Here is a 24,653-nt window from a genome sequence, read left to right as displayed (position 1 = left end):
TGGCATTTCAATGCGGCAGTGCCATTTGCAGCCCGGGGTCAGCTAGGGACTCCCCCATTGACCTTCATGCGATGCTGCTGCTTTGAAATGCTGCGGGGAGCATGGGGCCAGCGGGGGATTGCTGGAGTCCCCTTCTGGCCCTGTGCCCCCTGCAGCGCTTTCGCCTTTGAAGTGTAGCAACAGCCCCTATGGCTGTTGCTACACTTAAAAGGTGGAGTTGCCCTTATCGACTAATCAAATAGTTGATGCCAGTTAATCGAAATTTTACATCCTTACTTAATAATTACTATTATTCATAACATTTAAAGAACACACTTATTCCTTGGCATACCAGTGTGTTTGGATGCTGCACAAGCATAATTTACATATAACATATACACAGGTGACTATGTAGTTTAAAATGAGTTGGAACTCTGTGTCATGTGAGCTGTTAATGGGCTTTGAAAATGCACACACACCCAGACAGTGCACGTATGTAGTAAGACCCATGTAGATATCCACTTCAAATATCAATTCCCAGACCTCCTAAAAGAAGCTCCATTAACAGACAGGCTCTATGCAGGGATTGACAATGAAAGTCTTGGAAAAGGACTGTTTTCAGATTTTTGAAAAGTGGGAGGAAAGGGGAGGGGCGAGAGGAAGGACCAGGGAGATAGCCTTGCAGGGAGCAGCTGTCACAGCAGCAGCTCAGTTATCTGTTAGGTACAACACTGGTTCTACCACTGCCACACCCACAATGCATGTGAATATATTCATAATGCTATTTCATAGTGAATGAGATAATGTCTGTGTGTGAGATTTTTTTTATGTATGACGAGGTCTTAGATAGCATTCTCTTGCTACCTGTTATAAGCTAGTTCCTCAGAATAAATAGTTTATTCGATGTTTAGTATATTATTGTTATAAGAAGAAAAAATGCTTACAAAAACTTTCAAATGTGTACCTCTTTCAAGCTGCGTGTGTGAACCCTCCACTTCGATAGGGTCTGCTGGTAGCACTGTGACCTTTGTTCCTGTTTGCTGGATAAACTGTTGGAGATTTACTTGTCTTAGCTCCTTTGTTAGCTGCTCCAGTTCTTGTTCTCTGTCCTAAAAACAAAGTGGAGAAATGAGTCTGTTTACAAGTGGGTAGGTCTGGAACAGCCATGCAAAATTCTATCCATCCATTTGTCTCCGGGGCAAATATTTTTTTTCTCTGATGGGTAAATAGAAAGTTATTAGTTTTTAAGATGTTCTTTTATTGAAAGGCAGTTAACTTAGAGTAAAATTATACTGCATCCTGTGGTCTTATTGACTTGTTAACAGTGGTTAAATCTTTATATTTGCTTCTTTGTCCCCCGTCAGACACAGATCAGGTAACCTGGACAGAAACTTAGCCCAACAGAAGTGAGAGGCCCTGATAATCCAAATTCAGAGTGCTACCGTGCAAATTTTGATTGTCACTGGGCTGAATCCTGAACATCTGACTCCAAACTGTGGCTCTGCCACAGACTTCTTGTTTAATTTGGGCAAGTCACTTAACTCCTCAGCACATCTGTTTTACATCTGTAACCTGGGGACGTTATTTCCATTCTCTATCCCCTTTGTCTTATTTCAACTGTAAGCATTTTTGGGCAGGGACTGCTTCTCGCTATGAGTGTGTATAGGGTCTACCTCTTGGTTAGCAAATATATTTTGGAAACTGCATTGGTTTTTAAACAACAAAAAACAAAACAAAACAAAAAAAAAACCACACACAGATTTTTGCCAAAATTCTTCACAATCTATTTTAGCTCAGCTTGTATTAATATATTGCATTCAGAAATCACTCACTCAAAAGTCTGGAAATTCCAAAAATCTATCCCCCCCCCCCCCCCACACACACACAATGTTTACTCTATCCTATATAAATACACAAACAATAATGCACTGAGGCATTCATTTTAAAAAAAGAAAAAGGATCAGATGATACTAACACATGCAGGGGGCAAAAATAACATTGAAAATAACCTCAGCATTTGGAATTTCCCAATATCTGAGTGCTGGATGGTAAACATTTCAAAAGTATTTAAGTGCCAGTGAATTAAGCTCCTAAATCACTTAAGAGCTTTTGAAAAATTTCCCCTGGGGAGGGGGTCTTGTGTTTTATGTTGCATCAATGTGTTTTTTTGGGGGGGGGGGTTTGGGCATTTAAAATCTCTTCTAAAATGCCAGAGGCAAGGAAAGAAAATTGCTAAATCACAGTACATGCCTGACTGAAGGTGTCCTTAAAAGATATAAAGGGAGAAGAGTGATTAGGAAATTCTCACAAAAATGCTGACTTTAAATGTTCATACCCTTAGAACTAGTGAACCAATTTTCCGCCCTTCCTTACTCAGCAGAAACCATAACAAACAAACCACATTTAAAATGTTTAATGTCAAATCAGTTAGTTATGCAAGCACTAACACTTCAGCCTGAGATTGTGGGGAAATGTGTGTCCTCCTCACGCTTACATAACTCAAACCTAGCTGAACTGATTCTGCTCTTTAGAAAAAAAATCATCTTTAGAGTGAGAACAAGCATTGAAAATTTAGTCTAATAGGCATTTGCTTGGGACACTCAGAGCACATGAGAGAGTGAGAATGGGAGTCTGAACTTAACCTCCATTGAGGCTATCAGCTTCTTATTTAATACAATAAATAAATACATGAAAAGAGAGTTCTTCTAGAATTACAGTAACTAAAAGGATAATTTGTCATGTCACTAGGAGCTGAGGATAAATGGCTGAGACACATATGCTTAGAGTTTTCATGTACTTTGTTTCATCTTCCCAGATTAACCACATTTTTATTTAGTAAAAACATCTTAAATTGATGTGGTACTGTAATTTATGATTCTAAGGATTCCAAAGTCCTTCACATAGTGAAAGGAGAATCACTTCACACTCTTCAGCAGCTGTGAAATACAGGAGCGGTTTAATACCAGATATTTAAATAACAGTGCTATGTGCAACTGAAACGGAGTGCCTTAATTCTAGGGTGCCTGGGACCTTAGATGTGCCAGGAATAGGGAAATCTGCTTTCCATTGTCATTGTATTCCCCCCGTCACATTTGCTACAACCTGGATTTCCATTTATATTCATTATTTCATGCTCTATTTAAGTCCAAGTGATATCATTAACTTTTGCAGGCAATAAAAAGCAGAGACTTGATTCTCTGGTGATATTGGTTCGGTAATTGCCTGAGGCAGACAGAGAACAGAATCTTTAACTCTAACAGGTCAGGTAGGGAATAGGAAAAAAAAACCTACTTTCTAACCAATTGTTTTATAACCTATTAGATATTTTAACACACTCATTCTGATACCACTTTTGGATTTATGTCTTTTTCTAAATATTATGTTCATGAAAGATTGTGGAGAGCAGCACTACAGAGGGAGAAGTTCAGCCTCAAACAAGGTTAAGGACAGGTAGAGCTAGTGCAAGCTTCAACCTTTGTTATCCCAATGCAACTCAAAAGTCTGACTTGAAAAAGGGACTATGCTGAGGCTACATATAGACTACGGGGTTTTTCCAGGATACCCGGAAAATCTCTGCCGCATCTAGGGAAGGTATCTGCTCTTCCGCTTTTTTCTTTTTGCGGCAGAGCAGATGCGCTCTTTCAGAAGCCCTGTCTTCCTCCTTCCATGAGGAAGTTAGGCTCTTCCGAAAGAGGAGGTTTTTCTGAAATTTGGCCCAGTGTTGAAAGCCCAAATTTTGAAAAATTTGTCTTCCAACAAAACTATTGGAAAAAGGTACACAAATTGCAGAGTGCAATTTGCGTACCTTTTTCCGATAAAACACTGTAGTCTAGATGTAGCCTTAGTGTAAGAGAAGGGTCCAGGCCTCTGCAATACTGGCAAACCATAATACCAGATATGGGGGTAATAGTGCCTATGTCAGATGTGGATACTCATCCACTTGGAACTCAGACCACTCAGTGATTTCACACAAGATACTAAGCAGCCAACAGATGGTAATGACTTTGGGTCACTACTAATCAGTCCTGGCACTGAATCTGCAATAAGAAATGAAATGTTCTGGTTTGCATTCAGAACTAAATCCTCCTTAAAGAACAAGCACACAAATCTTTATCACTTATCCTTAGAGATGTAGAGGCAGTTAAAAAAAGGCACGAGACAGAAGCACTTGTGTCATGGGATTAGAGTTGGCTGGTCCAAAAATTGCAAGTTCTGTTTGTTTTTTTGATAGAGAAAAAGCAGATTTTTTTTTAAAAACAAAAATTGTCATGGAAGATTTTCCCTGTTTTTCCAACCAACTTTGTCAGATCGTTGACTAATTAAAACTTAACCCTGCTATCTTCCCCCAGGCAGAAAAGGTGTACTTACCTGTAATCTTTTGGTGGCTTGGCCCAATGACCTTTCTACAGCTTTAATGCCATTTTCTAGCCTCAGAGTCTGCTGGCCCTGAATATCAATGTCACCTTTCACCTTCTCAATCTTCTCTTTGACCTCTTCTTCATTCACCTGCGATTCCTGAACTTCTCGGTGCAACTTCTCTGCTTCAAGGCCACTCTCCATCCTGTGGATTTGAGCCACATAGTCTTTTAACTTGCTCTCACACTCCAGGATCCTTTGCCTGATCTCCAGGAGTTGTTCCTTCAGTTGCTTCTCGTTCTCTTGTTCAATCTGAAGTTCATTTTCCCAGAACTCTTCCTCTTCAATCTCTACTTCATTTCTTTTGATCTTCTGCTCTAGTTTGAGAATTTCCTCTTCCAAGCTGGAATTGTACTTCTGTTCCCAGTACCGGATTTCAGCCTCATTTGAGTCCAGCTGCTTCTCAATGCACTGAAGCTTCTCAGTCTGGAGGTGGATCAATTTTTTCAACTCTTCAGCTGTTGTTTTACAGCTGAGCACCTTTTGCCTGAACTCAGATTCTCTACCTTTCCCAAAAATGTCCATTAAGCCTTTTGCACCCCCAGTGAATGTCAAAGATTTCCTTTTAGGCTCTCTTCTTTTTATCAATTTGTCATTCTGAGGCCTCAGCTTGGCTAAGGGAGGCAAGCTTTGTCGGTACAAAGTTCTTTCAGGTATTCGAGCAACGCTGTCTGAAGTCGGCCTCTCGCTGAGAGATGGGCCAGTGCGGCGCAATATTAACTGCACATCACTTGCATACTGTCCCCATTTGTTCAACGAAATGATAGGGTTTTCATGAGGTGCCAAATGCCTCTCTGTATCTCTCCATTTTTCTATCAAAGTATATCTTCCAGTACGACCTATCGGAGAAAGCATAATGAGAAAAGTGAAAAACTGCATGTGCAATACCTAAAACAGTCAACAGAGGGAACTATTGGATCATGATGTATACTGACAAGTTAGAGGAGTGCTGCATAGTCTAAATAATTCCATGAGGGACCATTATGATCATCTAGTCTGATTTCCTGAATAACACACGATAGAATCTCATCCAGTAGTTCCTAGATCAAACTCAATATCCCAAATCCAGTATCAGAACAGTAGTTTCCCACTGATCTTGGAGAATACATTTAAGAAGCAGTATATGGGAGGCAGAGGTACATTTCACTTTTACAACAGGATTAGCATAGGGGTTTTTTGTACATACCTTCCATACAATTCTTTGAAAATTGTTAGTTTACACAGTGGTAGTCAATTCGATTGCAATTGCACCCGTAAGAAGCAAGGTACTTTCCCACACAGATGAAGTCAAAGCCATCTACTATATAAGAACACATTTTAAGTGAATGCAGTAACATCTGTTTTATATAATCTTGCACAAAGTAATAGGATAGGTGCCCTGACTATTTTATTCCTTTTTAGTCATGAATTGCACTAAGACAAGTTCTCTTAGCACACAAGAGAAAATGAAAACAAATTAGTTCTGGGCTTCCTTTGAATTATGATTTGAAACATAATACCTCATGGAAGCTTTAGGACAAGAAACCATATTTTCACTTTGCATTTCAATGTATCAAGCCACTGTGTCTTCATTAGACCAGTGACCCAATGAACTCTGAATTCTAGCAATGGGAAAAGATGAGAATTATTTATTAGAAAGTGACAGAGAGATTAAGAGAGCTTCCAAGTGTATTTTGTATTTTCATCTACATAATTTGCAGAATTAAACTCTGTTTTCTCCTCTGGACAGTAAGTCATCACTTGGAGGCTATTATTGACCACGCCTGTTAAGCCTGTAACCTATAGTTGTTGCCAACCCTCTCAATTTCACCAGGAGTCTCCCAGAATTGGGCTCTTCACTCCTGGAGGCTTCTAAAGCCAACCCAGGAGATTTTAGGCTACTAAAACTCCAATGGTGCAGTGGGGCTGAGACAGGCCCTGGCCTGCCCAAGCTCTGCTCTCTGAAATGGCTGGCATGTCCCTCAAGTGCCAAGTGGGTGGGGGAGAGAAGAGCAGCAAGGGTTCTCTGCATGCTGTTCCTATCCCAAGTGCCAACTCTTCAGCCCGGAACAATGGTCAGTGGATGCTACAGAGGAAGTATCTGCAGATGGGGGCAGCATGTGGAATCACCTATTCCCTCGTAGGGGCTGCAGGGAGGTTCCCACTGCCATAAGCACCAACTCTGTGGTTGCTCTGGGGCTGGAGCACCCACAGGGATGAATCAGTGGTGCTGGTGGGTGTTCCACACCCAAACACCGCTCTGGCCCACCTCTCCTCTTGTGCGCTGGTGGCCCATACTTACTAACTCCTCCTCTCCCTCCCATACTCCTGGGCACCACAAACAGCTGATTTGCAGCATTCAAGCTCTGTGAAGAAGGAGAAGGAGGAGCAAGCTCAGGGAGGAGGTGGGGGTGGAGCAGGGGCAGGAAGAGGTGGAATGGGAGCAGAGGCTGGAGTGGAAGGGGGGACTGAGCACTCACCAGCAAAAAGAGAATTCTATGCCTATAGCGGCCATATCTGGGAGCCTGCTTTAGCTCCAGGGCAAGGACGTTGGGAGCCATCTGAGGTAAGTGCTGCCTGGATGGAGCCAGCACTCTGCAACCTTTTCCACACCTCAAAACCGCTCCCAAAACCTGCAGTCCAAACCCACATCCCACAGCTAAATTCCCTCCCAGAGGCTGCATCTTGCACCCCCTCCTGCCCCAGGCTCAGCCCAGAGCCCTCTCCCATTCTCTGAACCCTTCAGCTGCTTCTCAGTGTGTGCATCCTCTCCCACACTTCAATTCCTTGTTCTAGTCCCGTGAAAGTGAACCATTATTGGGGAGAGCAAGTGCCAGAGAGAGGTGGGGCAGGTGGGACTGTGGGCAAAAGGTGGGGCAGAGGCTAGGCCAAGAGAGTTTGGGTTTGTGTGATTAGGCAGTTAGCAATCCTATATCTCGAGTTAACCAAGATGATGCTGACACAGCATTATTCTAATCTATGATGGCTGCTAATTTACAATCAGCATCATGTTAACAAATGTGATTTCTGACCACCATATCCAGACTTCATACAGTAGATGAGGCTCAAGAGACACACCTAGAGGAAGTCAAAATTGGTGATTGCTGCTACCGGTCTCAGAAAATTTGCATATCGGCAGCCGCTCAGACCTTTTCTGAGCTTCTTCTAAGGATTCAGTAAGATGCTTTGATATATTGAATCCTTTTATGATTGCTGTGATGATCTCTGACTTCTCTCCAAGCAGCTGGCTTTACAATGCTGGCTTTGTGTTTTCAATAGAGGAGAAAATAAATCACATTTCTGCTGCCATCAAATTATCCCTTACACATTTATTCAGGTCCAAGGATCATCTCCTCTGTGTACCCCTTATAATTAGGCTTAACAGAATTGGATTTTTTAAAATTCAATGGATAGTCATCTTTACTTTTTATAATTTCCCTATTTTTATTGATTTAAATGTTCACAGTTGCATGAAATTATGGAAGGAGCTAGAAAATAGGGAGGGGATCAGACAATTATTTAAATGAGACAGATGCTGAGATTCAAAAGAGTTAAAACTCTAGAACCATTCAAACACAAATTGTCATCGTCACTTGTCAAAACTTTTATATAAAAGGAAGTACCCTTAAATCAGACACAAACATTTTCTCGTGTAAACTAAGAAAAATACTGCTTAATCTTACATTTCAATCAGCTCTACAGAAATATATTCCCCAGTCAGTTGGTGAGTGTATGGTGAAACTGACATTTACAGACATTTACTAATAAAAACTTAACTCCTTCCAAGACTATCTATATTACCGAGTATGGAGCCAATATGTTAGTCTCCTTCCCCTCTCACCTCCCATTATCTTTTTTAACACTACTGTAAGAAGTCTTTGTAGATCGAGAAATTAAAAAAAAAAATTGAACTCCCTCTTCCTTGGGAAGAATGTTTGACTGAAAAAACAGTAGCATTATAAAAAAAGAAAATAAAAGGGGAACTGGGAAAGAATCTGCTTCAAAGTATGCTACGCAATCGTTTGTGACCAGCTCCGTAACTATTAGTTATCAGAAAAATGTCATCACATGCTCTCATAATACAACTTCTCAATGTACAGATTCTTCAGGGGAAATCAGAACATAAGCCATGTGGTGCTGGGTTTTTTCATCACTTAAGTTCCTGTAATGCAAGTCTTTTTAAAATGTCCCCTTTTCCAAAACAATTTTAATTGCATCTTATCCTAGGTAAATGTGAACAATGAATGTCCATGCGATAGGATTTATTCCTTGTGTTCAGCTTTGAACACACTAAGGATACGTCTACACATGGGAGTGAGCCTCCTATTTCAGGAGGATTTAAAGCCTGAGTTCCAGCCCAAGTTGCAGCTTTAGAGCACCGTCTACAGCAGGAGTCAGCAACCTTTCAGATGTGGCGTGCTGAGAATTGACTTATTCACCTCTATATACAGATCCGAGGGCTGATACTTTTTAAAGTTAATGATAGTCCTGCTGATAGCATCTTCATTAATAAAGAAAGATGCAGATCTTACCTTTCAATACAGGGGTCAAAAACCTTTCAGAAGAGGCGTACCAAGATTTAACTTATTCATGGATCTGTGTGCTGGGGGAGCGGGGAAGAGAGGGGAGGGAAGGCAAGGGCTGGCTGGGTACGGTGACCATATTTTCTGAACCAGTTGCAGCTAGGGAGAACGGTTTATTTAAGTTATGAAACAGATTAAGTGTTTTAACTGTCTCATGTTAGTTTAATCAAACTTTATTTTAAATAAAGTAAAATATTATGGTTTCCCTGTTTTCTTTATTAATGGCAGGGATGGGGAACTGACCCACAGAACAATTAGTTGAGGATAACAAGTGAGAAGCAAAACAACTCCTCCAAAATGCCCCAGCCCTCACTGCTGTGGCCCCCAACTGACACCTCACTCCTCTGGAGCCTCAGCCTCATGGGGTGAAGGGAAGGGGGAGGGGGACTGAGGTTCAGGGTTTCCCATAGACCAGATTTACTTTTCTGGGGTTCTGGAGTTAGTGGATTTTATGGACCTCCTTAGACTCTGGGGTAGGGACAAAAATGAGGGGTCCAGAGTGTGAGATATGGCTGTCAGCCAGTAGGACAGGAACGGGTGCAGGATCGGGGAGGGAGGTAGGGTGCAGAAGGGGGAGAGGTTGTGAAGTCCGGTGCAGAAGCAGGCTGGGAATAGGGTGTCTGGTGAGGTGGAAGGAGCAGCAAGGGAGGGTGCAACGTGTGGCCTGGAAAGAGAGTGCAGCAACAATGGTGGACGAAGGGGAAGAGTGGGGTGTCTGGCTAGGAGGGAGGGTGTCGGAGCAAGCTAGGAGTGCGGGATCTTAAGCGGAGTGAGGGGATTGGGATGGGGGGAGGGTCTGGCCATGAGGGGGAACCTTGCTTGGCTTTGCACCCCCTTGAAGCAATGGCTGCAGTCACACTATCCCAGGCCACCCCAAAAGGAGGCTCTGCTGCTGCTGCCAAGGCTCACGTGGTCCGGGGCTGGAGGCACCGCTCTGGTAATTCTGGGCCGTCCCTGGACCGCATGGCTGTGGCAGCGGTGCCTCCGGTCCTGGCTGAGGTGTTGCTAAGGAGCCTCAGCCCCAGAACTGCCTCCTCCCAACAAAGCCTAACTTGCTGCAGGGAGGAAGGAGCGCTCTGCAGTGGATTTGCAGGGGAAGAGAAACAAGGTGAGCTCCCTCCTGCATGCTGCTGAAAATCGACTTGCATGCCATAAGTGGCATGAGTGCTTTAGGTTGCCGACCCCAGTCTACACAGATATTTTTAGAGTGCTAGTCCAAGCCTGTCTACCTCAATTCACAGGCTTGCTACCATGGGGCAATATAAATATATCTTTATTTAAGAGACTGTTGGAAAGTTGAGATTGTATCATAAGAAGCCCATGAGAGTAATTTAGGGAGATCCAAAGCATAGAAGCCATTCCCCAGACCACTACCCCTTTCCAAAACATCCAAAGTATTTTAAAGATGTGTTGGAGATTCGCTGCTGGCTTGGAATTACTTTTACTCCAAGACAGCACCCTCAGACAGAATTTTTAGGACACCCGCACACACATACGTACACCCACACAGTGCTCTTGCATGTTAGCTTGTTGATAGCATGTGATATATTCCGACTATCCTTTGAAATCATGCTTTACAGCACATAGTTAATGCATCCTAAATTACTACAGGTTGAACCTCTGTGGTCTGGGACCTTCTGATCCAGCAATATCCATGGTTCAGCAGGACCATGGATTAAGGACGTTAAGTAGTGGGTAAATGACTAATTGTGTACGCGATACAAATTGTATCGCGTACATGATTAGTCAAGAAAGGGCCGCTGTGGTTCTGCAGTTTAAAAGTAGTAGGTGCCTGGCAGCCTGGCTCCTGCTATATTTAAACTGCAGTGCCGCAACAGGGGTAAGTCCGGGACCTGGTGCAAGCTGGGACTGAAACAGTCCCAGCTTGTGCCAGGTCCTGTGCTGTGCCTCTCCCTTCCCAGTCTCTCTACCCCTGCACGGAGGAGACAGTGCTGGGGAGAAAACTGACTTTTAAGCAGGCTCCCGTTTCCCCCCTCCTTGCTACTTCTGATCCAGAGGCAGCAAGGTGGGGGGTGGGTGGGTGGAATGTGAGTAGAGGACTCATCTACCCAATAAGCCTAGGCTTATTAGATAGTCAACTAATCGACTACTCTTTTACATCCTTACCATGGATGTTGCTCGACTAGAGAGTCCAAGCACAGAGGTCGCTGGGAGCAGAGCCAGTGGACTTCATGGGGCAGCGGAGCCCACAGCTGGCGGGGCTGTGAGCACCAACAGGGCCGCTGCCGGAGCTCCTGTGGTTGGTGGGTTCGCCGGAGCTCGTGTGGCCGGCAGGATTGCCAGGTATGTTGGAGCCCTCAGGGCAACAGCGGCAAGTAGCTGGGGAGAGGAGCCCAGCGGACAGGCTAGCGCCCCTCCCATGCCCCCAAGACTTTCCCTGGTCCAGAAAACTCCCTTGTCAGGAACCAGTCAGGTCCCCAGGGACCCAGACTAGGGAGATCCAGCCTGTATTACTGTTTCAGAGCTCCTACTTCACTATGCCAAGGAACTAAAAATATGACAGAGAGATTGACTAGAAAGCTGGAGCTGATTAGTCATATTAACAAGACAAGGTGGGTGTGAGATCAGTTACTAGCCCAGACCTGAAGACAAGCTCTGTGTAACCTCAGAAGCTGGTCTCTCTCACCAACAGAAGTCAGTCCAATAAAAGATATTACCTCATTCACTTTGTCTCTCTAATATCTTAGCACTGGCATAGCTACAAGAACAGAGCATATAGTCACATTAATGATATTTAGCTAGTTACAAGAGAGAAGGGAAGACTTGGTCTCAATACATTTTCTCCATTAGAGGAGAGCATATGTATGTACAGATCACCCACTGTTTTCCTCTGCATGAAAGAGGCAGACAAAATGAAACAAGTAAAAAGGAAAACAGCAGTCCAAACTCAAAAAAGTGAAATACTGTTTATAGTGACTCAAGATAAGCACTGGAGGAAATTCTATCAGTGTACCAATCTACTTGGCTGAAATTCTTGGAATCAGTTTTAATATTTACCAGAATAAAAAAAATAGCTGAAAAAGAGCCAGTGTGCCAAGTTATCCAGTTGAAGATTATATTTGCCAATGTAAAATATTCTACATTCAACATGTACTATCGTACAGTTTGTACTAAGCATCCATGTGGCTATTGGTTAATCACGCCTCATGCAGTTCTTCATAGCAAAATTAAACATTAAATCCAGGAGAGGAAAAACATGTTCTAGAATCTCAGAGCAAAGGTTGTAGCTTTGCGCTCTACTTTGTTAATCCTAAATGCTCATAGCTCTTTTATCTTGCAGTCACAGTAATGCTGCTAATGTTCTTTCTGGGTCAGAAAGTCAGGTTCAAAGAAACCTTGGAAGTCTAAACAGCACCTACTAGGTGAGTGCATAGCATACAATTTCCATTCAGTGTGCTACTAAATGCAAAACCATAAAGCAATATTAGAACAAGGAAAAAAAAGGGGGGGGGATAAACAATGCAATCTCAAAAAGAAAATGCATGAAAATGTACTGACATGGTGGACAAAGACAACTGTCTTGGGTAATGTTTCAAGGTCACTATATAATCCTAAAAACAGTAAGTTTAACAATCTCTGCTCAGCATAAAAGAACTGCAGTATGGGCCAGTCAGTAATTTTATATAGTCCAACAACCATGCTTTGAATCCAGTGCTGCCCTAAAACAAAATAACCTTTTATCCAAGCCAAATACTATTTGGTTTGTTCTCCAGGCCACTTATGGTATAGATTAATCTTCTGCTGTAAACAAACTTCAAACTCTAGTTATAATGGTAATGCTAATTCGTAAGTAAAAATGCAAAGTTCATTCAAAACAAACCTTTGAATGGATCAGAGTCAGAAACCTTCAAAGCCAAAATCACTGTTTGTAATCTGTCACCGGTAGCAAAGAGAGAAGTGGCTTTGATTCCTAATAAAGAATAGTGGTTTTCAGAGTAAAGATAAATTCACTGTTTTCTGATTCTTGCAGCATATGTTCATGCCAGCAACTCAGTAAGACATAGTGCATCTTTCTGAACTGTTTTGATGCAGTTTCGATATTTAATCACACAAATCCATACAAAAATGAGGTTGAGAAAACATTAAAGATGTGCAGTTAAGCACTCAAAAGGCATAACATGTCAAAAGCTAAGGTTGCATGCCTTGTTTTAACTCTGACCTCTTGTGCAGATATATTACCATACACCTGTACCTCTTTAATCCAGCAACCCTAGGAGACATGGCATACTGGAATAATGATTTTGCTGGGCTATGGAAGGTGCTGCGGCTCCTCCCTCCCTGCCTGCCACTCCCACGGCTATGGTAACAACAGAGAAAAGCCTCAAGGGAAGTGACCTTGTGTGCTGCTGTTTCCCCAGCTGGGGAGGAGTGCAGCAGCACACAAGGCCATTTCTTCCTTCGTACTATAGGTGTTCCCGGATTAGGGGCATCTGAAGGTTTAAGTGTATGACCTGTAATTAAGATGCCTGCTTATTACAGCCTAAACAATACAATTATACATTCTTCTCTGTTCACTAAAGTATGTGCATCTTCTTAAAATATTCCTTTATTTTTGTATATGCCTATTGGATCAATGAGCCAATGAAAACAGTTTGTCAATGGACAAACTATAGAGTAAGTTCATTACTGAGAGAAAAGAAGTCAGTAATCCTATATTATACAATTTCCCTCGAGACAAGCAGCAGTCCAGGAGCTAAAAAAAGCCCGTGACAAATGCTGGCCCCCTACATGCGCCAATTATTTTCCATTAGTACCCAATGTTGGTATCCTTCCATTAGAAATACACAGTATATAGCAAGGCTAGTCAAGTTTGGAAGTCCTGGGTGCCACAATGATACTCACAGCACATTCCAAGGGATGCAACTTAAGTGTGGTTGCATATACATGCAAATATACATGCAAATAGCTTCTTTCATACTGACGGACGGGCATGAATACAAAGATTAAGGCAAGACTACACAACAAACAGGCCTCATTTAAGTCAGTTCTGCTGATATTAATAAAATGCAATATTTACCTGATTTCCACCCATATGACAGTGCATTTAATGAGCAATGACAGTCCAGGAATTTAACTACTAAAATGAATATCAGCAGAAGACCATTACATTATATTATTTTTTTTTTTTACTCCCACTAGTGGCTGCACGTTGAGTCCTACGTAAACCCAGATGACTCTGTGGGCTGCAAACAAACAGGCCATGGGCCGCATGCGGCCGTGTTGAGTAGCCCTGCAGCATAGTAAGAACTGTTTACTTGAAGTTTTAATATACAAAATACGTCCATGGACAGTTTTGTAGTTCTGTGTATTGCCAGAACAGGTCATGTTTTCTAGACCTTTAATAAATTTTCTCTGCACCTTCTCTATTTTGTCCACATCTTTCCTGAAGTGTGGTGCTCCAAACTGGACACAGTATTCCAGTTGAGGCCTAATCAGCGCAGAGTGGAGTGGAACAATTACTTCTCATGTCTTGCTCACAACACTCTGGTATGAGGTTGGCTTTTCTCCCCACCCCTCCCAACAAGGTCACACTGTTGATTCATTTAATTTGTGATCCACTATGACCCATAGATCCCTTTCTGCAGTACTCCTTCCTAGACAGCCATTTCTTGTTTTGTATTTGCAAAACTGATTGATCCTTCCTAAGTGGAATACTTTGCATTTGTCCTTGCTGAATTTCATCTGATTTACCTCAGACACACAAAGACATTGAGTCACCTGTGCTGCTGCTGCTGCTGCCCACCTTCTTTGTAAGCCCTCAGAACCACCCTTTTGCTCTGTTTGTACACAACGGGCTCCTCCTCAATAACTGGAGCTTGGGTTACCAGATATACCCCCCAAAATATCGGCAGGCACTCCCTCTAGTTGCTAGTAGAAGCCAGGCGGGGGTGGAGGGAGTGGCTGGGAGCCATGCCCCCCACCTGGCTTCTGCACGCAACCAGATGTTCCCAACTGGCAGGCGGGGCTGTGACTGGCGCTGGGAGCCTCTGGTTGTGTGCAGAAGCCGGGCGGGGGGGAGTGGCTGGGAGTCCCAGCCACTGCCCCCGCCTCACCCGGCTTTTGCATGTGACCACAGGGCTCCCAGAGCCAATAGCGGGCCTGCCTCCCAGTCACTCCCCCACCCCTGCCAGGCTTCCGTCCGGCGCCCAGCCGGAAATTTAGAAAATACTGGACATTGCACAAGTCCAGTATTTTCTGAATTTTTCTACCGGACAGAGGGTGCAAATACTGGACTGTCCGGTAGAAAGCCGGACACCTGGCAACCCTACCTGGAGCTCCTAGACACTATAGTAACATCACAAAAATCATGTTCCTTTACTAGTCTCTCTCCCATTGCACTTCCCATTGCAGAAGCAACATCTACATTTGTACTACAGATGTGAGGTATGAAGAACACAGTGGGTGTACCTCAGGATTCCTAACAAAATCTTGGCTCCTCTCCTGACCCTGACAACGTTTCTTGTTGGTATAACTTGCATCTGGTTGGAGCCCTGACTGCAGTGGAGGACAAAGAGACAGAAAGGTAAGTGAAGGAGAAGGGGAACAGAATGAGAAACTTTGGGAAAAGAGAATCAGCACCTACCCGAGTGGTAGGCAATAATTTTTGATGGAGGGCCACACCAAGATTTTTGTAAGTGGTCAAGGCCACACTTTTCTATGGAGGGGCTCTGAGTCAGAGGCTGGGTGCAGAAGGGAGCTCAGGGTAAGGGACTGGGGTGCAGGCCAGGATTCAGGGTCTGAGAGGGAGTTTGGGTGAAGGAAGGGATTGTGACCTGGGGCAAGGGATTGGCATACAGGGTCTGGTAGACGTATGGGTGTAGGAGAGGTTTCTGGCCTGAGGGAAGGTTGTGGGATGGGGTGGAGGAAGAGTTGTGACCTGGTTAAGATGGGAGGAGGTATATAGAGGGTTTGGTTGTGACCTGGGGCAGGGAATTGGGGTGCAGGATCCAGGGGGTGGTATGGCTGTAGGAGAAGGATTCTGACCTGGGAAAGGGTTTAGGAAATCAGAGGGTGCAGGGTCTGGGAGGGAGTTGGGGTGAGGTTCATCAGTTAACCTTAACATATAACCGGTTTACTAAACAGGATTTTACATCCCTAGACTGGACATTTGTATGGATAACTACAATATCCAGAGAGTTACAATAGTCAGGCTTATCAGCTACCAAGAGCTTGGAAGGGATAGAAACTCTCATGCTTCAGGGCTTAAAACAAATTCTCACTGTGGCGGATGAGGGGAAGTGTCCCTGTTAAATTATTCCATAGGTATCTACTGCCATGCTTCATCCACCACATTCTAACATGTGCTACTAACCATAGTCAGAGACAGCACAGTGGACTTCATGGAGCTTGGGTCCGGTCCAGCCTAGCAATTTCTAGTTAAGATGGGACTGCTATAAAAACATTCAGAAAGGAATCGTGTATAGGACACAAATAAGCCTAATCTGGTCCCTTAACCATCTGCTGAGATCTCTCATGTGTGAGTGTCTAACCCCACGAAAGAGATGGGAGAGGGGGAAATTTAACTCTTCCCTATTTATCATGATCATTTAAAAGGCTGTTTTCTAACATGGTTGTTTTTAGAGAGATTACGTATGGCTGAGCTATACTTTCAATCACCTTTTTATTTTAACATGCTAAACTTTTTAGGTCAGATTGTTTGATTTAGCAAGAGTAGCAACATGAAAGCTCTAATGGAATTGAAGGAAAAATAATTGCTAGTAATTTTAATCAAAATTTAAGGTTTGAACTCAATACCTTTGAACCATGAAGTTGACACTTGATCCATTAAGTGACCCAGGCTTAAACTATTTAAATTCATAGCAATAAAGACAGTCTGGCTACCTGAACTCATTTTCCATTAAATGCCAACAATGATTAAAATAATCAAAAATTAAAAGTCTAGGGTATGTCTACACTACAATGTTAGTTCGAACTAACGGACGTTAGTTCGAACTAACATTCATAGCCGCTACACTAGCGCTCCGCTAGTTCGAATTTGAATCGAACTAGCGGAGCGCTTAGTTCGAACTAGGAAAACCTCATTTTACGAGGATTAAGCCTAGTTCGAACTTACTAGTTCGAATTAAGGGGTGTGTAGCCCCTTAATTCGAACTAGTGGGAGGCTAGCCCTCCCCAGATTTCCCTGGTGGCCACTCTGGCCAACACCAGGGAAACTCTATGCCCCCCTCCCGGCCCCGGACCCCTTAAAGGGGCACGGGCTGGCTACGGTGCCCGTGCCAGGTGCAAGCCTGCCAGCACCCAGCCAGCAGACCCTGCACCTGGCACGGCACAGAGCCACCCACCCGATGTCCCCCAGCCCACCCCCTCTTCCCGGGACCAGGCTGGCGGCTCCAGGGAGCTTGCCCTGGACCGCAAGAGGCAGGCACCTTCCTGGGCTAGTGCGGACATCGTGGACCTCATCCACGATCTCCGCACTAGGCACAGGAAAGTGGCCGGCTAGGGCAGGAGAGCTGCCAGCCTGGCCACCCAGGAGCAGGTGTGCATGAAAATCAAGGGGGTCCACTGAGACCCCCGACCCTGAGCCCTGAGCTTACAATGGCCATCCTGGGTCAGACCAAAGGTCCATCTAGCCCAGTAGCCTGTCTGCCGACAGCGGCCAACCCTAGGGACCCTGGAGGGGATGGACCGGAGACAGTGACCCAGCCATTTGTCTCGTGCCATCCCTATCCAGCCTTCCACAAACTTTGGGCAGGGTCACCACTCCTACCCCCTAGCTAAGACTACTCCATGGACCCAACCTCCATGACTTGATCTCACTTCCCTTTCAACTCTGTTCTAGTTGTAGCCTTCACAGCCTCCTGCAGCAAGGAGTTCCACAGGTTATATTTTTTCTCTCTCTCTCACACACACACACACACACACACACACACACACACACACACACACACACCCACCCACCCCCTTTGGTGTCCTCTAGTCCTTCTTTATGGGAACTCATGAAGAACTTTTCTGTGTGCACCCTCTCCACCCAACTCCTGCTTTTAGAGACCTCTATCCTGTCCCCGCTCCATCTCCTCTTTTCTAAGCTGAACAGTCCCAGTCTCTGTAGCCTCTCTTCATCTGGGACCTGTTCCCAACCCCTGATCATGTTAGTTGCCCTCCCCTCTCCCAGCCTTTCTCTTCCCCTCTCCCACCTCCTTTTCCCAGTCTCCCCCAGTTTTGTTCAATAAAGACAGAGTCAATGTTGGAAGAAACGTTATCTTTATTTTGTACATCAATAAGAAGGCGGGCTAGGGAAGGGTAAGTGGAAGGAGGTGAGGGAGGAACGGGGTACGAGCCCCCAATGGGGAGGACTGGGCTGGCTCTGTGGGCTTCTGGGGCTGGAAGCTCTCCTGCAGCTCCCCGATTCCCCCCTCTCCCCAGATGGCAGCCTGCGGCAAGTGCAGCCGGGCTGATGGCCGAGTGGTGTGATGTGCCCAGTGTGGGTAGTCCGGGGAATCCAAGCCAGGACTGCTTTGCAAGCGGGGCACCCCTTAGAACTGTCTGTCCGGGGTGGGGGTCGGGACCCTTTAAGCGCAGCCCTCGGCTAGCCTGAGACAGCAGCTCCACGCTCTAAGTCCTCCTCTGATGCCCTGCCGGCACTGCTTCCGGCCATCCTTAAGCCCTGTTCAGAGTCCACTCAATGTGGACTTGCTAGTTCGAATTAGCAAAACGCTAATTCGAACTAGTTTTTAGTTCTAGACGCGTTAATTCGAACTAAGCTAATTCAAACTAACTAATTCGAACTAAGTTAGTTCGAATTAGCGCTGTAGTGTAGACGTACCCCTAGAGAGTTTGAATGACTACGTGCTCCCATGATCTCCATCCATGCAGAAGGTAATGGAAATCAGATTTAGACCCTAGCCTTATACAAATCTACATACACACCCAACTATATGGATATACTTAAACAACAAATAATCTAGTAGCACTTTAAAGACTAAAAACATGTAGATGGGATCATGAGCTTTTGTGGGCACTACCTACTTCTTCAGATGACCGGAGTATAATGAGTCCAGATCCAAGGTCAGACTATTTGTTGTTTAAGTTTGTCCTGTTACAGACTGACTTGGCTACCCTTCTGAAGCTATATGGATATAAATAGTCCTCTTAAGTTCAATGGGAGTGCACGTGTGTAAATTTATTCATGGGCACAAGCAACTAGGGCTTTAGGGCTTGTCTACATGGCAAGTTATAATGAGGCAAGCCAAGAGCACTACTTTGCAGCACAGTGAAGTCCCATGTGAACACGGCTACAGTGCAGCAGAAGTCCAAGAATGCAAGCTGCATTCTGGGGATCTCAGTGGACTGCAGCAGTGTCCACACAGGATGATACTGTATAGGAAGCTGATGCACTGTAGGGTCGTACCCTGCCTTGCTACATCATAACTTGCCATGTTGACAAGCCCTCATTTTATGTCCTCCAATAAAAAAAAAAAAAAAAGTGTGAGCCCAAGGTAATAGCCCTATATTCTGGCAAGTTATTTTACTGATGAAATATTTTGCACTCCTCTATTGCCTTCCATCTGAGCACACAAACATTCAGGTTTACACATGATATAACCATTTTACAGATGGGTTAAGTGAGACAGGAGGTGTTTGAGCAAGAAGCTTGCCCAAGATCAGAGAGCACAAGTCATGGCAGATCTGAAGATAACTGGTCTGGCTTACACTTGCAACTCTTACTACTAGACAATACGCTCTCTCTCTCTCTCTCTCTCTCATTAACAACACCCACAAGAACGCAAAATACCATTTTATGTGATGGCAATGTTATTAGATCTGTGAGGGGTAAGGGGCAGGGAAAGAGTCACAAAAAACGTATTTCAGCAAGGCATTATCCCTGATTCACAACACTGAGATGTGGGGTCAGCCCATCTTATTGCTATATTGTATTTCTGTTCTATTAACAATTCTACCTTTAGAAGCAGCGAAGAATATCGTAAGTTACCTATGTGATTTGCAGTGTTGTTGTAGTAGTGTTGGTCTCAGGATATTAGAGAGACACCAGGTGGGTGAGGTGATATATTTTATTAGATAGATTTCTATGCAAGAAACAAGCTTTTGAGCTATTCAGACCTGAAGAGCTCTATGTAACTTGAATGCACATCTTTTTCACCAACAAAAGTTACTCAAGTAAAAGATATTACCTCACCCACCTCAACTTTCTCAAAGTAACATATGCCAATTTTAAGCTGTACTACTTTATACTGCATGATTACTTCAGTATTTCTGCAATAATAAACCTGAGACTGCACTTTGCTATTTTTTTTAAAACCCACTATTTATTGTGTGCAAACTCAAGCAATAATGTGCTCTGTTTTTCTAATCCACTGTAGATTTGGTGCAACTCAATTTAATCTTGGAGCTTTTACAGCAGGTGTGTTTCACAACCGACGTTGCTGCTTTCAACAGAAATTTCTTGCAAATAAGATAGCCTTTATGCGATTTCCCAGATCTAATCCCAGCTAAGCCATAAAAATGTTGTAATGCATGTTTGGAACAACTCGAACAAATCTTTGCTCTTTTTTCAAGAGTCCATCTAGCTTTCACAAAGAAACAAATACGCCAGGAAGCCAATAAAATATTGCTTTGATGGATTCTTAAAAAAATGCAGACAGCTGTGGCTCTTGTTCAATGGGCCCATGCTTTGCTGATACTTTGCTACAGTGAAAAACATCCCTATTTAAAGCAACACTGTCATTTTAATTATTTTCCACAGGAAACAGTGGCTGGGACAGGGGAAAAAAAACCATAAAAAGACTTTAGAAATTCAGACAACTTTCTGGAGACTGAAATATTCTGTTTCCATATGTTTATACATTGTCATTTTGATTATTAAGGACCCATTTATTCCCTGGAGAGGAATGAAATCATAGCAAATGCAATGTGTGGCTATAGGGGATAGGAGTTGGAGGAAATCACTATGGAAAAACGGGACAAATACGGATGACCGTAATATTCATTGTTCTTCCTCATATTTCAACAGGGTAGGGAATGGAAAAAATATGATAGAAGATGACCCTCAGTAGTCTCTCCCAACCCTCTAGTTCAAAGCAGGACTAACCCCAACTAAGGATGTTCAGGACTAGTTGACTATCCAATAAGCAAAAGCTTATCAGATAGTCAGTCGACTAGTTGATTCCCCCCCCCCCTTGTTGCATCTATCAGATAGAGGCAACAAAGGGGGAGGGGAAGGGGGTACTTCAAAGGGCAGCGCCGCACAGCTGATCTCCAGTGGCTTAGCTTTGCAGCGCTGCCCTTTGAACTCTGCCTCCGTATTCCAACCGAGGCGGCGTTTTCAAGTGGCACTGTGGAACCCGGGGTCAGCTGAGGACTCCCCAGCTGATCCCGGCTCCATGTTGCATCTCAAATCGGCAGTGCAGCATGGAGCCCAGGGTCAGCAGGAGTCTTTGAGTCTCCCGCTGACCTCAGGCTCCATGCTGCACTGCCAATTTGAAATGCACAAGAGGACTCTTGTACACTTCAAAGTTGGCACCTGCATGCAGCCTGGAGTCAGTGAGACTTTCTGCTGGCCCCGGGCTGCACACTGTGTTCCACATTCCTCCTCTGAAATATAGAAGAGCCCCAGTGGGGGCTGTTGTACATTTCAAAGGAGGAATGCAGAAGTGCCTATCGACTAGTCGATGGAAATTCCATCGACTACTCAACTAGTCAATTAACCAATATTTAACATCCTTAACCCCAACTAAATGGATAACCCATTCCAGTGCTTCACCACTCTCCTAATGAAATAGCTTTTTCTAATCTCCAACATAACTCCCCACTGCAACTTGAGACCATTGCTCCTTGTTCTGTCATCTGCCACCACTGAGAACAGACTCTCTCCATCCTCTTTGAAACCCCCCTTCGGGAAGTTGAAGGCTATTATCAAATTCCCTGACCTCCCCCCCCCAACTTCTCTTATATAGACTAAATAAGCCAAGTTCCTGAGTGTCTCCTCAAAAGTCATGTACCCCAGTCTCCAATCATTTTTGCTGTCCTCTACTGGACTCTCTCCAATGTGTCCACATTCCTTCTGGAGTATTGCATCCAGTTTTGGGCCTCCCACTACAGATGTAGCGTCACTAGTGCTGAATAAAGAGGAATAATCACTTTCTTGATCTGCTGGCAATACTACTATTAATGCACTCCCAATATGCCATTTGCCTTCTTGGCAACAAGGAGCTCACTATCCAGCTTCTCATCCACTGTAATCCCCAGGTCCTTTTCTGCATAAATGCTGCTTAGCCAGTTGGTCCCGAGCTTGTAGCAGCGTGTGAGATTCTTCCATCCTAAGTGCAAGACTTTGCACTTGTCTTTGTTGAAAGATAGATTTCTTATGGCGAAATCCTCCAATTTGTCTAGGTCACTTAGAACCCTATCATCCACGCAGCTCGGTGTCATATGTGATCTTGCTGAGGGTACAACCTATCCCATCATACTGAAGAAAGGTTACTGATATCCACCTAAAGCTTCCCATTCTAATCAGCTAAAAAGGTCACTGTTTTCTTCCAGAGAGGGTTCAGCTGAATTCTACATCCCCAAACTTGCAATGTGATCTGCAGAGGTGGACAGCTGTGCTCACTCATACCACTGTGAAGGATGGGGGCCTGTGACTGAACAGTGCTTATGCAATGGGGCTCTGGGCTGCCTGGGGATTCTAGGCACTGCTGTAACACAAATATTATTGATGTGATGTCACCTCTAAGTAGTTCTTTTTTAAATGGGCTTCTAGTTTTCAACATTAAAAAAGGGGAATTATAAAAGAAGATTTTATTTACCGAAAACTACACTGGTTAACTAGCAGGACTTGTTTGTATTGGTTTTTAAAATAGACAACCATGAGAACAATGGAAAAAACAGCTCACGTCTCCTGGCAGGAGTTCTTTTTTCATAGTGAGATTTCCTGGTTTTCCATTTAAACTGTTAAGCTGCTTGTTTTTAATTTTACTTTTTGGAGAAGAACTGTTTTGTTTCTTTTTATGGAAATTGGGTTTTGCGGACTCAAAATTGCATGGTAAAATTTTCCTCATCTTGCAACAATCATATAGTACTAGAGGAAATCTGGACAGGGAGACAATTATTTGTCAATAATAAAGTAAAAATAAAACTTGGTAGTTCTAGTTCTTTACTGAAGAGTGCTGCATGTCATCTCCTCCAGGCTGCTAAGTCATTTCTAGTCCTTCTATACATCTATAGGAAAATGTTTTTATTCCTTCAGTCGTAACGATCTCCCTGATGGTTTTTTAAATGAACTTTTCTATACAAACACAACTTTGGCTTCCAAGTGAAATGGAAACAAATCCAAATTGATTAGAAACTTTGACCAGTATCATTTTCTATTTGTACCTATCTCTAGAGAGGGAACAAAACAGGATTCTACATGGAAAGTTTGGTTTTCCACAACATACCTAACCATTTACATCCAACAGAAATACAATCAAGATAGAAATGTGTTTTCCATGGAAGAGTGTGTTAGTGGCAGAATTCTTACTAATTACCACATGGACAGGCCCCAAGTCCTCAGGAAGTAGGCCTTCAAAAGGTGTAAATGAATATAGCTCCATCATTATGAATGGTGTTCAGATGGCATTCTGCTGACCTCCATCACTGTCTGGCATTTTTCCATCCAAAGCCCTTACTGAGAGTTAAGCAACTTTTGGCGATTTCTCCATTCCTTCCCAAGATGACACGGTTTTCACCAGTCTCTTACTGGTCGAGTGACATGAGGTCTCACACTCAGATTAATGGCATTTCTTTGCCTGTAATGTGATAACTTTTGAAGACTGGCAGCACCAACTGGCCACTGTTAAGGGGAGAGATGATGAAAGCAGGCTTCAGGGTTAGGGTTTAAGGTTAGAGTCACTGGAGCAAGTAATGACTGAGTTAGTTCTGGTGTCAAAATATTACAGCTCAGGCTTCTGGCTGCAGCAGTAAATGGGTAAAGTTGTTGATATGAAACTGATTAAAACAATGAAGAAAAAAGGAGCCTTTTAGACACCAGTGAAACATTAGTGTCAGTATCTTGTAGAACTGCTAAGGAGAGACATGTTCCTGCCTGCTGTTGCTTGTCTTGTCAATAAGAGACTGGTAGAAGCCCACTCATCACAGCAAGGAATGGAGAAGTGAGCAAATGCTGCCTCACAAAACAAGATGGGTATTACCTGTACTGCCAAGTAAACCTGGATTTGTGGAACTCAGGCTTGTGAACTCAGTATTTCTAAGCCTGTGTTTGAGTGTCAACACCGCACTGTAAACCTGATTTACAATTGCTGGACTCCGGTCTCTCAGCCATGCTAACTGGTCCATGCTGCCCTATGGAGACCTTCTGACTTGGGTCTGTGAATAGACCTGAGGCCACGCTGCAAAAAATGACAGAGCTTGGACCTGACTCACTGTGGGACTCAGGCCCTGATCAAGTCCCTACTAAAGTCCTGGGACCTGGATTTTGAGTGCTTGCTGACTCGAGTCAGACTGATGTGAGTGTGGATGAAAGGAGGGGCTAAAACCCAAATCAGAGCCTGGGCTTAGTGTCCAGCATAGACATACCCTACAAGTACTTGAATGAATGATGGCTACATAAATTGTTTTAGCAAATAGCAACCAGAACACTAAACACACGTCTTATGCTGATATTCAAGACACACCTCCCACCTCAAAGTGCTAACGAAA

The 24,653-nt window shown here is 43.8% G+C and overlaps 1 protein-coding gene across 5 annotated transcripts in view; it reads right to left on the bottom strand.

Annotated features, from left to right (window-relative positions):
- RASSF8 (Ras association domain family member 8) overlaps positions 1 to 24,653 on the bottom strand; it is a 130,605-nt gene that overhangs the window by 4,811 nt on the left and 101,141 nt on the right. For 4 of the 5 annotated variants that reach the window (XM_075898743.2, XM_006127671.5, XM_006127672.5 and 1 more), the window contains 2 exons: positions 4,348 to 5,234; positions 944 to 1,088 (listed from right to left, as the gene is read on the bottom strand). In XM_075898743.2, the coding sequence (XP_075754858.2) occupies positions 944 to 1,088; positions 4,348 to 5,234 (1,032 nt within the window). Of the gene's footprint in view, positions 1 to 943; positions 1,089 to 4,347; positions 5,235 to 5,581; positions 5,604 to 24,653 lie in introns of those variants that run through there. The other variant, XM_075898767.2, reaches the window with a different exon arrangement.

The sequence above is a fragment of the Pelodiscus sinensis genome, chromosome 1, assembly GCF_052426305.1.
Source record: "Pelodiscus sinensis isolate ZL-2025 chromosome 1, ASM5242630v1, whole genome shotgun sequence".
Taxonomy (NCBI): domain Eukaryota; kingdom Metazoa; phylum Chordata; order Testudines; family Trionychidae; genus Pelodiscus; species Pelodiscus sinensis.
Note: the sequence above shows the minus strand (reverse complement) of the source record. Positions and strands in the feature narration are given on the sequence as shown.